Genomic DNA, 16,958 nt, shown 5'->3' with positions numbered 1-16,958 from the left:
AGAATACATCGGCCCAGACGGTTGGGTGGGGGGTGGGGTGGGGTGGGGTGGGGGCAGGGGGAGTTGGGGGGGGGGGCGGTGGTGGTGTGCTGCTGTGGCTCGTTCGTTTCTTTTCAGTTCACTCTTCTCACCCTGTTCACAGCGCAAAGAGAAGTGCCTCTCATCGTCCATCCCCCGCGGTGCTTGACACCACCTTCTTCCTCCTTTGTCTGCTCCGGCCTCCTGATTTCCTCCTCCTCCTCCTCCTCCTCGCCGCCCTCCATGTCTTCGAGAAAGCACACGCTCTTTCCATGTCACCTTGTTGGCGCACGGGTGACGGCTCCGTTGTGTCCAGAACGTCCATGCTTCCTTCCTTGGCTTAGTGGAACCTCCTCCCTAACAGTGTGTGTGTGTGTGAGTGTGTGTGTGTGTGTGTGTGTGTGTGTGTGTGAGTGTGAGTGTGAGTGTGTGTGTGTGTGTGTGTGAGTGTGTGTGTGTGTGTGTGAGTGTGTGTGTGAGTGTGAGTGTGTGTGTGTGTGTGAGTGTGTGTGTGAGTGTGTGTGTGTGAGTGTGTGTGTGTGAGTGTGTGTGTGTGTGTGTGGGGGGGGGGTAGGTTGTACACTGTCTGTCCCCTTTGGCGGGTATCTCCAGGGCACTTGGGCTGGGGGGTGGGCTGGGGAGACGCGGGCCTCAGGCTCCACATGAAGAAGCCCCAAATGGCATGAGCTGCTGTTTGAGACGCTGGCCCTTCACATCTCTGGCCGGAGCCTTGAGCTCCAGGCGGCTCAAAGCCCTGGGGGTGGTGGTCTGGGACTGCTGCAGGGAAAGGACGCCAAGAGGGCACGGAGGAGTTGGGGAGGGGCGTGGGAAACGGAGGCAAGGAAAGCGAGGGATCTAGGTGGAGGCATTGGAGAGAGCATCCGGTGTCCCGCCATGCCTCGCAGGAGCCGGCGGGGGCAATTGAGGTCAAGGGACGTGTGGAATGTGAAAAGGCGGGAAAACCCAGAGCGGTTTGGAAGGCAAGGCAGGCTGGGCAAGGGGGCGTGGCCGGCCACGTCAAAGGGACCCCAGGGGAATTCCCGGGCAGTTAGCTCTCTGGGCACTGCTGACGGCCCCTGGGCCCGGGGTTGACCCCACCCGCTGCGTGGGAGGGCCACAAACCAAAGCCCCCGAACTGCCCGCCCAGCCCAACCGTGGACCTTGGGGGTCTGGGGCACGGGCCGGGCCCGTGGAAGCCCACTGGCTCCACTGGATTCTTGTCCAGGGTCTCTCCTGCGAAAGAGGCCAGGGGCGTCCCCTCCATCTACGCACCCACCCCTATTTACATAAATAGGGGCGGAGCCGCCTCCCGCTCTCCAAGGTCCTGAGCGGCTGGGTCCCGGCCCACTAGGCCAGCAGTCTGCAGCGTCCGTGCGGCTCTCCCACCATGGCTTCGTCCGGCTCCTCCAGCACCTCACGCGGTACGTTCGCCCTCGGGTCCCTGGGGTCGGGTCACGTCTCGGGGGATCCGTGGATCGCCTCGGCCACGGGTTCACGGCAAACGTGTCCACCCACCACCGAGAACGGCAGGGACCGGCCGGCTGGGGCCACGGTTCCCAGGAGTCGGCTGTGCCCAAAGGGGCATCGTTTGTTCGTTTTGCTCCTTTGGCACACACGTGGCTTCTCCCTTCTCTTTTCTGGGAAGATGGTGTTGTTTGAAGGGGGTGCGGGGGTGGGGGTTGCGGGGGCTGGGACGGGGCCCTTTATCCTCCTCTTCCTGCCGGAATGGGAGTCGGGGAGCTCTGGGGCTTGGCCTCCTTCAGTGGCTTTCTCACAACAATGGCCTGGTGCCTTCTGCCATTGAGGGTTGGGCTTCGCTTCGTTTCCCTTTCCTCTGCCGCTACTGGCGGCAAATATGGCCCGTGCTCGTGTTAGCCCGGAGAAGCCAGGTCCCCTCCCGTTGGCATCGAGATGGAGGGAAATGTGGGAGAAGCCCCATCCAGACGTTTCCCAGGCATCTCGACCAGACGGGTGGAAACATGCGGCGGGATAGTGTCGTGGTCTTCGTTGGGGGGGTGGGGACTCTTTGCCGCCTTTGTTTTGGGGCTGGGTTTGGTTTCCTTTCTGCTTGCTCGCGTTTCTTGCATTCCGGCCTGGGTGGGGGTGGGTGTGGGGGCTACCGCCCCTTGCCTCTCAGCCTGGCTGTCGGGCTGTAGCCAAGCGACTTCCAAATGCACACCCCGTCCCCGGGCTCCCGGCTCTGCTCAGGCACAGGGGCAACTGCCCTGGGCGGGGAGCATGCTTGGGCTCCTCCGTCGAGTCCTCCACCAGGTGCTCTGGTCTGAGGCGCTTCCCTTTCTTCTCTTCTTCCACAGGCCCCATCGCCACAGGATCTCGAAGGAGGAGGCTCGTTCTGAAGCCGAGCCAGAAGGACGCCCTGCAAGCGCTCTTTCAACAGAACCCCTACCCTGGGATAGCGACCAGAGAACGACTGGCCCGAGAGCTCGGCATTGACGAAAGCAGAGTCCAGGTAGGCCCCCCGCCTCTCCACCCGTTCTCCCTTTCAGGCTCTCCATGCCGATCCAAGGCAGCTGAAAGCCTCTGGCGGCCTTTCTCCTGAGAAGGAATTCTCTCTGTTTGCCCCTAGGTCTGGTTTCAAAACCAACGTAGAAGACGGTCAAAGCAGAGCCGGCCGCCGTCTGAACACGTGCGCCAAGAAGGGGAAGGGGGGCCAACGTCCACGCCCAGGCCACCGTCGCTACCTCCCCGACCTCAGTCTTCCTCTCAAGGTAAATTAGCCAGCGTTCTCTCCAAAGGCAAGTCTCCCCCAGAGGGGGTCCCGAACCCTCCCCCTCTTGCCAGAGAATACTCTCTGCTGGTGGATGAGCACGGGAGGCCCAGAAACACCAAGGGGGTGGGGGTGGGGGGTTAGGGGGGAGGGGGGGTGAGGAGCAGGAGGAAACAGGGCTGTGTGGTTGCTGCCCCCATCAGTGTCCCAGATCGGGGCAAGACGCCCCCAGTCGGCGTGGGCGGGCCGCAGTGTTCCCCCTTTGCACCCCCTCCCCAGCCCCCGTCGGGAACCTTAGGCTCCGGCTGCCCGGGCAGCCTTGGCCGAGGACCATGCTTCAGGGCACTCGGCGGCAAGGCCGGAGGAGGAGAGAGACACACAGGGACATGCGTGTGTGGGGAGTGTGCGTGCACACGCACGCGTCCACCAGGGACCCAGGCACGCGATCCATCTGTGGGTGTATTCCTTAGAGCCCTGCCCCGGCGGCAGAGCCACCTGTAGTGATTCAGGGGTGTGGGCCTCTCCCTCCCCTCCACACCCTCTAGGGTGTCTGTGCCGTGAACGCCCCACGGGCCTTAACGTCCTCCCCTCTCGGTGTGTTCCTTTCGTTGGTAGAAGACTCGGCCAGAGAGGCCCGGAGAAAGAGGACAGTCATCTCTCCTTCTCAGACCAGGATCCTCGTGCAAGCCTTCACGAGGGATCGCTTCCCGGGGATTGCCGCCAGGGAGGAACTGGCTCGTCAGACGGGAATCCCGGAACCTCGCATCCAGGTAAGTTCTCCAGCCGGCGCACGGGCCCGGGACGTGGCCCAGGAGCAAGGAGGGTTCAGCCCTGCCAAGCGTCTGGAGCTGGATACACGTAGGCTGGGGCTGGGGCTGGGGCTTGCCGGGGGAGGGGGGGGGGGAGGGGCCGAAAGTCGGCGGCCTGAGTGGAGGGTTTTGGGCCGCTTCTGGCCGTGCGGGCACCCCTCATTTCCCAGGGCCAAGGGATTCGCTTGCAGAAAATGGCCCTGCAGAAGTCGCCCTGGGCCTGACAGACCAGAGGCCGGGCGGCCGGGCGGGCTGTGGAACGGGCGCCGCGGCGGCGCCAGCACGGTGGGTGATCTGGACGGCCACGGCTTCTGATGTGCCTGTCTGCCTTTTGCTCCCCTAGATATGGTTTCAAAACCGAAGAGCTCGGCACCCCCAGCGGAGCCCAAGCGGGCCCGGCAGCGGCCGGGCCCAGGGGCCAGGCGGCGCGCCAGCCACGACGACGACTCCTGCTCCAGAGGACCGAAGGGCCCCACCCGCTGTCCAGAGCACCTCTCCTCCCCTTCGCCCCTCTCAGCCACAGGAGAGCATGCCACCCTTGGCTGCAGCTGCTCCTTTTGGGGCCCCCACTTTCTGGGTGCCCGGGGCTGCCTCTGGGGTCTGCGTGGGCCAGCCGTTGATGATCTTCGTGGTCCAGCCCAGCCCGGTGGCCCTCCAGCCAAGTGGGAGGCCACCGCCTCCTCCCCAGGGAGCAGCTCCCTGGGCCGCGTGCTCCCCTGCCGTCACGGCCCCCGGGCAGCCTGGGCAAGGGGCCATCCTGCCGCCTGGGCAGCCGGAGACACACATCCCGCGGTGGCCGGAGTCACCCTACGGCGAAGGCACGGCCCCTCCGCTAGAGCCACAGCCCCAGGCCCCCAGCCTTCCAAGCTCGACGAGCCTCCTAGATGAGCTCTTGGCGGCCACGGGCGTCCCGGACACGCGGGCGCCTTCCCCGGGGGCCGCTGCCGACGAAGGGGTGGGCCCTGCCCTCCCAGGGGCACCCAGCTTCCTAGACGAGCTCTTGGCGGCCACGGGCACCCCGGACACGCCGGGGCCTTCCCTGGGGCCCTCTGCCGATGAACGAGCACACCTCGCCCTCCCAGGCGAGCTCCTGGCTGCCGCGGGCCTCCCGGGCTCGCCGGGCCCTTCTCCGGGGTCCTCTCCTGTCGTCGCAGGGCCCCACCCAGCCCTCCCCGGGCCACCCAGCCTCCTAGAGGAACTCTTGGCTGCCACGGCCATCCAGGACACGCCCTGGTCTTCCCCGGGGTCCCCTGCGGGGGAAGAAGGAGTTGAGGCCACCCTGGAAACACCCCTCAGTGAGGACGAGTACCAGGCCCTCCTCGACATGCTGCCAGGCTCCCCAGGCCCTGGGGCTTAGAGGGAGAGGAAGGAAGGGGCCACCTTCTCCCCCTAGCCACGTTCAGGTCTCCTTGCCTGGGATGTGGGGCCATGGAGCTCGGGGAAAGGGTGGGTGGGTGGGAGGGAGCTGTTTTGTGTGGGAAGAGGAGAGAATACAGACGGGATGTCTACGGACAACCCTGGGGACAAACCCGAGTGCTGGACCTTTGGGAAGCTGGGCCCCGCCCCAAACGGGGACACCCTACCTGAAGCCTCAAGCCCTCCCTGCATGGCAGTGACCAAGGGGCAGCCTCAGAGGGAACATTCCATGGGCCCGGGAAAGAAACCCCGTGCCCGGCACAAGTTCTTTGTGTCTGGCTCTTCTGTCTTCTGGTCCCGTCTTTCCAGCAGTCCACACAGGAGAACTCCTTCCCTATGCCGGGGGCAGCAGAGGGAGGGGGAGCGGGAGACCGGGGAGTGCAAAGGTGGGAGGGTGGGAGGGGGCCGAGTGGGTGGGGGGCGAAGGGAGAGAGTTGGGGAAGGCTGAGTGGGAGAGCGGGAGAGGGAGGGAGGCGGGGGGAGTTGGGGACAGAGGGAGGGAGGGAGAGGGGGGTCGGGGGAGGGGGGGGTGGGGGTGGGCAGAGCCCGCGTCTGGGACTCAGCTTCAAGCCCCCGGCACGCCCTGCAGGTATCCCTAGAATGCTGCGTCAGGGACACGTTTCCCTGGGTTTCAAGGTGCCTTCTCTGGGCGGGTGTCCGGAGGTCAGATCCTCGGAGCCAGCAGTAGGGACCTACCCACACAACCGCTTTCACGACCAGACTCCCTGTCCATGTGTGCCCACATGCCCGGTCGTATATCTGCAAAGGCCCGTCATCTCCCTGTCTCTCTCTCTGACCCTCACAGCACAGTGACTCAGCTCGCCCTGCCGCCAGCATCCTCCCGTCACCGGCAGACATACAGACAGACATACGTGCTTTACTTGCAAACCCGTTCCTGAGTTTCACAGGCCCCATGGTTTTGAAGGACATACGAACGCCTGCCTGTTCTCACGTGAAGCCCCGTGGTGGGTTTAGAAGCCCGGCTGGCCAAAGAATACATCGGCCCAGACGGTTGGGTGGGGGGTGGGGTGGGGTGGGGTGGGGGCAGGGGGAGTTGGGGGGGGGGCGGTGGTGGTGTGCTGCTGTGGCTCGTTCGTTTCTTTTCAGTTCACTCTTCTCACCCTGTTCACAGCGCAAAGAGAAGTGCCTCTCATCGTCCATCCCCCGCGGTGCTTGACACCACCTTCTTCCTCCTTTGTCTGCTCCGGCCTCCTGATTTCCTCCTCCTCCTCCTCCTCCTCGCCGCCCTCCATGTCTTCGAGAAAGCACACGCTCTTTCCATGTCACCTTGTTGGCGCACGGGTGACGGCTCCGTTGTGTCCAGAACGTCCATGCTTCCTTCCTTGGCTTAGTGGAACCTCCTCCCTAACAGTGTGTGTGTGTGTGAGTGTGTGTGTGTGTGTGTGTGTGTGTGTGAGTGTGAGTGTGAGTGTGTGTGTGTGTGTGTGTGAGTGTGTGTGTGTGTGTGTGAGTGTGTGTGTGAGTGTGAGTGTGTGTGTGTGTGTGAGTGTGTGTGTGAGTGTGTGTGTGTGAGTGTGTGTGTGTGAGTGTGTGTGTGTGTGTGTGTGGGGGGGGGTAGGTTGTACACTGTCTGTCCCCTTTGGCGGGTATCTCCAGGGCACTTGGGCTGGGGGGTGGGCTGGGGAGACGCGGGCCTCAGGCTCCACATGAAGAAGCCCCAAATGGCATGAGCTGCTGTTTGAGACGCTGGCCCTTCACATCTCTGGCCGGAGCCTTGAGCTCCAGGCGGCTCAAAGCCCTGGGGGTGGTGGTCTGGGACTGCTGCAGGGAAAGGACGCCAAGAGGGCACGGAGGAGTTGGGGAGGGGCGTGGGAAACGGAGGCAAGGAAAGCGAGGGATCTAGGTGGAGGCATTGGAGAGAGCATCCGGTGTCCCGCCATGCCTCGCAGGAGCCGGCGGGGGCAATTGAGGTCAAGGGACGTGTGGAATGTGAAAAGGCGGGAAAACCCAGAGCGGTTTGGAAGGCAAGGCAGGCTGGGCAAGGGGGCGTGGCCGGCCACGTCAAAGGGACCCCAGGGGAATTCCCGGGCAGTTAGCTCTCTGGGCACTGCTGACGGCCCCTGGGCCCGGGGTTGACCCCACCCGCTGCGTGGGAGGGCCACAAACCAAAGCCCCCGAACTGCCCGCCCAGCCCAACCGTGGACCTTGGGGGTCTGGGGCACGGGCCGGGCCCGTGGAAGCCCACTGGCTCCACTGGATTCTTGTCCAGGGTCTCTCCTGCGAAAGAGGCCAGGGGCGTCCCCTCCATCTACGCACCCACCCCTATTTACATAAATAGGGGCGGAGCCGCCTCCCGCTCTCCAAGGTCCTGAGCGGCTGGGTCCCGGCCCACTAGGCCAGCAGTCTGCAGCGTCCGTGCGGCTCTCCCACCATGGCTTCGTCCGGCTCCTCCAGCACCTCACGCGGTACGTTCGCCCTCGGGTCCCTGGGGTCGGGTCACGTCTCGGGGGATCCGTGGATCGCCTCGGCCACGGGTTCACGGCAAACGTGTCCACCCACCACCGAGAACGGCAGGGACCGGCCGGCTGGGGCCACGGTTCCCAGGAGTCGGCTGTGCCCAAAGGGGCATCGTTTGTTCGTTTTGCTCCTTTGGCACACACGTGGCTTCTCCCTTCTCTTTTCTGGGAAGATGGTGTTGTTTGAAGGGGGTGCGGGGGTGGGGGTTGCGGGGGCTGGGACGGGGCCCTTTATCCTCCTCTTCCTGCCGGAATGGGAGTCGGGGAGCTCTGGGGCTTGGCCTCCTTCAGTGGCTTTCTCACAACAATGGCCTGGTGCCTTCTGCCATTGAGGGTTGGGCTTCGCTTCGTTTCCCTTTCCTCTGCCGCTACTGGCGGCAAATATGGCCCGTGCTCGTGTTAGCCCGGAGAAGCCAGGTCCCCTCCCGTTGGCATCGAGATGGAGGGAAATGTGGGAGAAGCCCCATCCAGACGTTTCCCAGGCATCTCGACCAGACGGGTGGAAACATGCGGCGGGATAGTGTCGTGGTCTTCGTTGGGGGGGTGGGGACTCTTTGCCGCCTTTGTTTTGGGGCTGGGTTTGGTTTCCTTTCTGCTTGCTCGCGTTTCTTGCATTCCGGCCTGGGTGGGGGTGGGTGTGGGGGCTACCGCCCCTTGCCTCTCAGCCTGGCTGTCGGGCTGTAGCCAAGCGACTTCCAAATGCACACCCCGTCCCCGGGCTCCCGGCTCTGCTCAGGCACAGGGGCAACTGCCCTGGGCGGGGAGCATGCTTGGGCTCCTCCGTCGAGTCCTCCACCAGGTGCTCTGGTCTGAGGCGCTTCCCTTTCTTCTCTTCTTCCACAGGCCCCATCGCCACAGGATCTCGAAGGAGGAGGCTCGTTCTGAAGCCGAGCCAGAAGGACGCCCTGCAAGCGCTCTTTCAACAGAACCCCTACCCTGGGATAGCGACCAGAGAACGACTGGCCCGAGAGCTCGGCATTGACGAAAGCAGAGTCCAGGTAGGCCCCCCGCCTCTCCACCCGTTCTCCCTTTCAGGCTCTCCATGCCGATCCAAGGCAGCTGAAAGCCTCTGGCGGCCTTTCTCCTGAGAAGGAATTCTCTCTGTTTGCCCCTAGGTCTGGTTTCAAAACCAACGTAGAAGACGGTCAAAGCAGAGCCGGCCGCCGTCTGAACACGTGCGCCAAGAAGGGGAAGGGGGGCCAACGTCCACGCCCAGGCCACCGTCGCTACCTCCCCGACCTCAGTCTTCCTCTCAAGGTAAATTAGCCAGCGTTCTCTCCAAAGGCAAGTCTCCCCCAGAGGGGGTCCCGAACCCTCCCCCTCTTGCCAGAGAATACTCTCTGCTGGTGGATGAGCACGGGAGGCCCAGAAACACCAAGGGGGTGGGGGTGGGGGGTTAGGGGGGAGGGGGGGTGAGGAGCAGGAGGAAACAGGGCTGTGTGGTTGCTGCCCCCATCAGTGTCCCAGATCGGGGCAAGACGCCCCCAGTCGGCGTGGGCGGGCCGCAGTGTTCCCCCTTTGCACCCCCTCCCCAGCCCCCGTCGGGAACCTTAGGCTCCGGCTGCCCGGGCAGCCTTGGCCGAGGACCATGCTTCAGGGCACTCGGCGGCAAGGCCGGAGGAGGAGAGAGACACACAGGGACATGCGTGTGTGGGGAGTGTGCGTGCACACGCACGCGTCCACCAGGGACCCAGGCACGCGATCCATCTGTGGGTGTATTCCTTAGAGCCCTGCCCCGGCGGCAGAGCCACCTGTAGTGATTCAGGGGTGTGGGCCTCTCCCTCCCCTCCACACCCTCTAGGGTGTCTGTGCCGTGAACGCCCCACGGGCCTTAACGTCCTCCCCTCTCGGTGTGTTCCTTTCGTTGGTAGAAGACTCGGCCAGAGAGGCCCGGAGAAAGAGGACAGTCATCTCTCCTTCTCAGACCAGGATCCTCGTGCAAGCCTTCACGAGGGATCGCTTCCCGGGGATTGCCGCCAGGGAGGAACTGGCTCGTCAGACGGGAATCCCGGAACCTCGCATCCAGGTAAGTTCTCCAGCCGGCGCACGGGCCCGGGACGTGGCCCAGGAGCAAGGAGGGTTCAGCCCTGCCAAGCGTCTGGAGCTGGATACACGTAGGCTGGGGCTGGGGCTGGGGCTTGCCGGGGGAGGGGGGGGGGGGAGGGGCCGAAAGTCGGCGGCCTGAGTGGAGGGTTTTGGGCCGCTTCTGGCCGTGCGGGCACCCCTCATTTCCCAGGGCCAAGGGATTCGCTTGCAGAAAATGGCCCTGCAGAAGTCGCCCTGGGCCTGACAGACCAGAGGCCGGGCGGCCGGGCGGGCTGTGGAACGGGCGCCGCGGCGGCGCCAGCACGGTGGGTGATCTGGACGGCCACGGCTTCTGATGTGCCTGTCTGCCTTTTGCTCCCCTAGATATGGTTTCAAAACCGAAGAGCTCGGCACCCCCAGCGGAGCCCAAGCGGGCCCGGCAGCGGCCGGGCCCAGGGGCCAGGCGGCGCGCCAGCCACGACGACGACTCCTGCTCCAGAGGACCGAAGGGCCCCACCCGCTGTCCAGAGCACCTCTCCTCCCCTTCGCCCCTCTCAGCCACAGGAGAGCATGCCACCCTTGGCTGCAGCTGCTCCTTTTGGGGCCCCCACTTTCTGGGTGCCCGGGGCTGCCTCTGGGGTCTGCGTGGGCCAGCCGTTGATGATCTTCGTGGTCCAGCCCAGCCCGGTGGCCCTCCAGCCAAGTGGGAGGCCACCGCCTCCTCCCCAGGGAGCAGCTCCCTGGGCCGCGTGCTCCCCTGCCGTCACGGCCCCCGGGCAGCCTGGGCAAGGGGCCATCCTGCCGCCTGGGCAGCCGGAGACACACATCCCGCGGTGGCCAGAGTCACCCTACGGCGAAGGCACGGCCCCTCCGCTAGAGCCACAGCCCCAGGCCCCCAGCCTTCCAAGCTCGACGAGCCTCCTAGATGAGCTCTTGGCGGCCACGGGCGTCCCGGACACGCGGGCGCCTTCCCCGGGGGCCGCTGCCGACGAAGGGGTGGGCCCTGCCCTCCCAGGGGCACCCAGCTTCCTAGACGAGCTCTTGGCGGCCACGGGCACCCCGGACACGCCGGGGCCTTCCCTGGGGCCCTCTGCCGATGAACGAGCACACCTCGCCCTCCCAGGCGAGCTCCTGGCTGCCGCGGGCCTCCCGGGCTCGCCGGGCCCTTCTCCGGGGTCCTCTCCTGTCGTCGCAGGGCCCCACCCAGCCCTCCCCGGGCCACCCAGCCTCCTAGAGGAACTCTTGGCTGCCACGGCCATCCAGGACACGCCCTGGTCTTCCCCGGGGTCCCCTGCGGGGGAAGAAGGAGTTGAGGCCACCCTGGAAACACCCCTCAGTGAGGACGAGTACCAGGCCCTCCTCGACATGCTGCCAGGCTCCCCAGGCCCTGGGGCTTAGAGGGAGAGGAAGGAAGGGGCCACCTTCTCCCCCTAGCCACGTTCAGGTCTCCTTGCCTGGGATGTGGGGCCATGGAGCTCGGGGAAAGGGTGGGTGGGTGGGAGGGAGCTGTTTTGTGTGGGAAGAGGAGAGAATACAGACGGGATGTCTACGGACAACCCTGGGGACAAACCCGAGTGCTGGACCTTTGGGAAGCTGGGCCCCGCCCCAAACGGGGACACCCTACCTGAAGCCTCAAGCCCTCCCTGCATGGCAGTGACCAAGGGGCAGCCTCAGAGGGAACATTCCATGGGCCCGGGAAAGAAACCCCGTGCCCGGCACAAGTTCTTTGTGTCTGGCTCTTCTGTCTTCTGGTCCCGTCTTTCCAGCAGTCCACACAGGAGAACTCCTTCCCTATGCCGGGGGCAGCAGAGGGAGGGGGAGCGGGAGACCGGGGAGTGCAAAGGTGGGAGGGTGGGAGGGGGCCGAGTGGGTGGGGGGCGAAGGGAGAGAGTTGGGGAAGGCTGAGTGGGAGAGCGGGAGAGGGAGGGAGGCGGGGGGAGTTGGGGACAGAGGGAGGGAGGGAGAGGGGGGTCGGGGGAGGGGGGGGTGGGGGTGGGCAGAGCCCGCGTCTGGGACTCAGCTTCAAGCCCCCGGCACGCCCTGCAGGTATCCCTAGAATGCTGCGTCAGGGACACGTTTCCCTGGGTTTCAAGGTGCCTTCTCTGGGCGGGTGTCCGGAGGTCAGATCCTCGGAGCCAGCAGTAGGGACCTACCCACACAACCGCTTTCACGACCAGACTCCCTGTCCATGTGTGCCCACATGCCCGGTCGTATATCTGCAAAGGCCCGTCATCTCCCTGTCTCTCTCTCTGACCCTCACAGCACAGTGACTCAGCTCGCCCTGCCGCCAGCATCCTCCCGTCACCGGCAGACATACAGACAGACATACGTGCTTTACTTGCAAACCCGTTCCTGAGTTTCACAGGCCCCATGGTTTTGAAGTACATACGAACGCCTGCCTGTTCTCACGTGAAGCCCCGTGGTGGGTTTAGAAGCCCGGCTGGCCAAAGAATACATCGGCCCAGACGGTTGGGTGGGGGGTGGGGTGGGGTGGGGTGGGGGCAGGGGGAGTTGGGGGGGGGGGCGGTGGTGGTGTGCTGCTGTGGCTCGTTCGTTTCTTTTCAGTTCACTCTTCTCACCCTGTTCACAGCGCAAAGAGAAGTGCCTCTCATCGTCCATCCCCCGCGGTGCTTGACACCACCTTCTTCCTCCTTTGTCTGCTCCGGCCTCCTGATTTCCTCCTCCTCCTCCTCCTCCTCGCCGCCCTCCGTGTCTTCGAGAAAGCACACGCTCTTTCCATGTCACCTTGTTGGCGCACGGGTGACGGCTCCGTTGTGTCCAGAACGTCCATGCTTCCTTCCTTGGCTTAGTGGAACCTCCTCCCTAACAGTGTGTGTGTGTGTGAGTGTGTGTGTGTGTGTGTGTGTGTGTGTGTGAGTGTGAGTGTGAGTGTGTGTGTGTGTGTGTGTGAGTGTGTGTGTGTGTGTGTGTGTGAGTGTGAGTGTGTGTGTGTGTGTGTGTGAGTGTGTGTGTGAGTGTGTGTGTGTGAGTGTGTGTGTGTGAGTGTGTGTGTGTGTGTGTGTGTGGGGGGGGGGTAGGTTGTACACTGTCTGTCCCCTTTGGCGGGTATCTCCAGGGCACTTGGGCTGGGGGGTGGGCTGGGGAGACGCGGGCCTCAGGCTCCACATGAAGAAGCCCCAAATGGCATGAGCTGCTGTTTGAGACGCTGGCCCTTCACATCTCTGGCCGGAGCCTTGAGCTCCAGGCGGCTCAAAGCCCTGGGGGTGGTGGTCTGGGACTGCTGCAGGGAAAGGACGCCAAGAGGGCACGGAGGAGTTGGGGAGGGGCGTGGGAAACGGAGGCAAGGAAAGCGAGGGATCTAGGTGGAGGCATTGGAGAGAGCATCCGGTGTCCCGCCATGCCTCGCAGGAGCCGGCGGGGGCAATTGAGGTCAAGGGACGTGTGGAATGTGAAAAGGCGGGAAAACCCAGAGCGGTTTGGAAGGCAAGGCAGGCTGGGCAAGGGGGCGTGGCCGGCCACGTCAAAGGGACCCCAGGGGAATTCCCGGGCAGTTAGCTCTCTGGGCACTGCTGACGGCCCCTGGGCCCGGGGTTGACCCCACCCGCTGCGTGGGAGGGCCACAAACCAAAGCCCCCGAACTGCCCGCCCAGCCCAACCGTGGACCTTGGGGGTCTGGGGCACGGGCCGGGCCCGTGGAAGCCCACTGGCTCCACTGGATTCTTGTCCAGGGTCTCTCCTGCGAAAGAGGCCAGGGGCGTCCCCTCCATCTACGCACCCACCCCTATTTACATAAATAGGGGCGGAGCCGCCTCCCGCTCTCCAAGGTCCTGAGCGGCTGGGTCCCGGCCCACTAGGCCAGCAGTCTGCAGCGTCCGTGCGGCTCTCCCACCATGGCTTCGTCCGGCTCCTCCAGCACCTCACGCGGTACGTTCGCCCTCGGGTCCCTGGGGTAGGGTCACGTCTCGGGGGATCCGTGGATCGCCTCGGCCACGGGTTCACGGCAAACGTGTCCACCCACCACCGAGAACGGCAGGGACCGGCCGGCTGGGGCCACGGTTCCCAGGAGTCGGCTGTGCCCAAAGGGGCATCGTTTGTTCGTTTTGCTCCTTTGGCACACACGTGGCTTCTCCCTTCTCTTTTCTGGGAAGATGGTGTTGTTTGAAGGGGGTGCGGGGGTGGGGGTTGCGGGGGCTGGGACGGGGCCCTTTATCCTCCTCTTCCTGCCGGAATGGGAGTCGGGGAGCTCTGGGGCTTGGCCTCCTTCAGTGGCTTTCTCACAACAATGGCCTGGTGCCTTCTGCCATTGAGGGTTGGGCTTCGCTTCGTTTCCCTTTCCTCTGCCGCTACTGGCGGCAAATATGGCCCGTGCTCGTGTTAGCCCGGAGAAGCCAGGTCCCCTCCCGTTGGCATCGAGATGGAGGGAAATGTGGGAGAAGCCCCATCCAGACGTTTCCCAGGCATCTCGACCAGACGGGTGGAAACATGCGGCGGGATAGTGTCGTGGTCTTCGTTGGGGGGGTGGGGACTCTTTGCCGCCTTTGTTTTGGGGCTGGGTTTGGTTTCCTTTCTGCTTGCTCGCGTTTCTTGCATTCCGGCCTGGGTGGGGGTGGGTGTGGGGGCTACCGCCCCTTGCCTCTCAGCCTGGCTGTCGGGCTGTAGCCAAGCGACTTCCAAATGCACACCCCGTCCCCGGGCTCCCGGCTCTGCTCAGGCACAGGGGCAACTGCCCTGGGCGGGGAGCATGCTTGGGCTCCTCCGTCGAGTCCTCCACCAGGTGCTCTGGTCTGAGGCGCTTCCCTTTCTTCTCTTCTTCCACAGGCCCCATCGCCACAGGATCTCGAAGGAGGAGGCTCGTTCTGAAGCCGAGCCAGAAGGACGCCCTGCAAGCGCTCTTTCAACAGAACCCCTACCCTGGGATAGCGACCAGAGAACGACTGGCCCGAGAGCTCGGCATTGACGAAAGCAGAGTCCAGGTAGGCCCCCCGCCTCTCCACCCGTTCTCCCTTTCAGGCTCTCCATGCCGATCCAAGGCAGCTGAAAGCCTCTGGCGGCCTTTCTCCTGAGAAGGAATTCTCTCTGTTTGCCCCTAGGTCTGGTTTCAAAACCAACGTAGAAGACGGTCAAAGCAGAGCCGGCCGCCGTCTGAACACGTGCGCCAAGAAGGGGAAGGGGGGCCAACGTCCACGCCCAGGCCACCGTCGCTACCTCCCCGACCTCAGTCTTCCTCTCAAGGTAAATTAGCCAGCGTTCTCTCCAAAGGCAAGTCTCCCCCAGAGGGGGTCCCGAACCCTCCCCCTCTTGCCAGAGAATACTCTCTGCTGGTGGATGAGCACGGGAGGCCCAGAAACACCAAGGGGGTGGGGGTGGGGGGTTAGGGGGGAGGGGGGGTGAGGAGCAGGAGGAAACAGGGCTGTGTGGTTGCTGCCCCCATCAGTGTCCCAGATCGGGGCAAGACGCCCCCAGTCGGCGTGGGCGGGCCGCAGTGTTCCCCCTTTGCACCCCCTCCCCAGCCCCCGTCGGGAACCTTAGGCTCCGGCTGCCCGGGCAGCCTTGGCCGAGGACCATGCTTCAGGGCACTCGGCGGCAAGGCCGGAGGAGGAGAGAGACACACAGGGACATGCGTGTGTGGGGAGTGTGCGTGCACACGCACGCGTCCACCAGGGACCCAGGCACGCGATCCATCTGTGGGTGTATTCCTTAGAGCCCTGCCCCGGCGGCAGAGCCACCTGTAGTGATTCAGGGGTGTGGGCCTCTCCCTCCCCTCCACACCCTCTAGGGTGTCTGTGCCGTGAACGCCCCACGGGCCTTAACGTCCTCCCCTCTCGGTGTGTTCCTTTCGTTGGTAGAAGACTCGGCCAGAGAGGCCCGGAGAAAGAGGACAGTCATCTCTCCTTCTCAGACCAGGATCCTCGTGCAAGCCTTCACGAGGGATCGCTTCCCGGGGATTGCCGCCAGGGAGGAACTGGCTCGTCAGACGGGAATCCCGGAACCTCGCATCCAGGTAAGTTCTCCAGCCGGCGCACGGGCCCGGGACGTGGCCCAGGAGCAAGGAGGGTTCAGCCCTGCCAAGCGTCTGGAGCTGGATACACGTAGGCTGGGGCTGGGGCTGGGGCTTGCCGGGGGAGGGGGGGGGGGAGGGGCCGAAAGTCGGCGGCCTGAGTGGAGGGTTTTGGGCCGCTTCTGGCCGTGCGGGCACCCCTCATTTCCCAGGGCCAAGGGATTCGCTTGCAGAAAATGGCCCTGCAGAAGTCGCCCTGGGCCTGACAGACCAGAGGCCGGGCGGCCGGGCGGGCTGTGGAACGGGCGCCGCGGCGGCGCCAGCACGGTGGGTGATCTGGACGGCCACGGCTTCTGATGTGCCTGTCTGCCTTTTGCTCCCCTAGATATGGTTTCAAAACCGAAGAGCTCGGCACCCCCAGCGGAGCCCAAGCGGGCCCGGCAGCGGCCGGGCCCAGGGGCCAGGCGGCGCGCCAGCCACGACGACGACTCCTGCTCCAGAGGACCGAAGGGCCCCACCCGCTGTCCAGAGCACCTCTCCTCCCCTTCGCCCCTCTCAGCCACAGGAGAGCATGCCACCCTTGGCTGCAGCTGCTCCTTTTGGGGCCCCCACTTTCTGGGTGCCCGGGGCTGCCTCTGGGGTCTGCGTGGGCCAGCCGTTGATGATCTTCGTGGTCCAGCCCAGCCCGGTGGCCCTCCAGCCAAGTGGGAGGCCACCGCCTCCTCCCCAGGGAGCAGCTCCCTGGGCCGCGTGCTCCCCTGCCGTCACGGCCCCCGGGCAGCCTGGGCAAGGGGCCATCCTGCCGCCTGGGCAGCCGGAGACACACATCCCGCGGTGGCCGGAGTCACCCTACGGCGAAGGCACGGCCCCTCCGCTAGAGCCACAGCCCCAGGCCCCCAGCCTTCCAAGCTCGACGAGCCTCCTAGATGAGCTCTTGGCGGCCACGGGCGTCCCGGACACGCGGGCGCCTTCCCCGGGGGCCGCTGCCGACGAAGGGGTGGGCCCTGCCCTCCCAGGGGCACCCAGCTTCCTAGACGAGCTCTTGGCGGCCACGGGCACCCCGGACACGCCGGGGCCTTCCCTGGGGCCCTCTGCCGATGAACGAGCACACCTCGCCCTCCCAGGCGAGCTCCTGGCTGCCGCGGGCCTCCCGGGCTCGCCGGGCCCTTCTCCGGGGTCCTCTCCTGTCGTCGCAGGGCCCCACCCAGCCCTCCCCGGGCCACCCAGCCTCCTAGAGGAACTCTTGGCTGCCACGGCCATCCAGGACACGCCCTGGTCTTCCCCGGGGTCCCCTGCGGGGGAAGAAGGAGTTGAGGCCACCCTGGAAACACCCCTCAGTGAGGACGAGTACCAGGCCCTCCTCGACATGCTGCCAGGCTCCCCAGGCCCTGGGGCTTAGAGGGAGAGGAAGGAAGGGGCCACCTTCTCCCCCTAGCCACGTTCAGGTCTCCTTGCCTGGGATGTGGGGCCATGGAGCTCGGGGAAAGGGTGGGTGGGTGGGAGGGAGCTGTTTTGTGTGGGAAGAG

General features: G+C 65.0%; 1 protein-coding gene across 1 annotated transcript in view; it reads left to right on the top strand.

Annotated features, from left to right (window-relative positions):
- The window catches only part of LOC147367948 (uncharacterized), a gene marked incomplete at its 3' end in the record, with an annotated part of 46,744 nt that extends 30,188 nt beyond the window's left edge, over positions 1-16,556 (top strand). Inside the window, exons 2-4 of the mRNA XM_086413525.1 lie at positions 4,244-4,627; positions 10,365-10,577; positions 16,319-16,556. Coding sequence (XP_086269651.1) covers positions 4,244-4,627; positions 10,365-10,577; positions 16,319-16,556 — 835 coding nt within the window. The remainder of the gene's footprint in view (positions 1-4,243; positions 4,628-10,364; positions 10,578-16,318) is intronic.
- Positions 16,557-16,958: the final 402 nt, after the last annotated feature.

Source organism: Bos grunniens, chromosome 7 (genome assembly GCF_055505025.1).
Source record: "Bos grunniens cultivar Pamir isolate PY7600 chromosome 7, Bosgru_T2T1.0, whole genome shotgun sequence".
Taxonomy (NCBI): domain Eukaryota; kingdom Metazoa; phylum Chordata; class Mammalia; order Artiodactyla; family Bovidae; genus Bos; species Bos grunniens.
The sequence above is the reverse complement of the archived record's forward strand: the minus strand, read 5'-3'. Positions and strand labels throughout refer to the sequence as shown.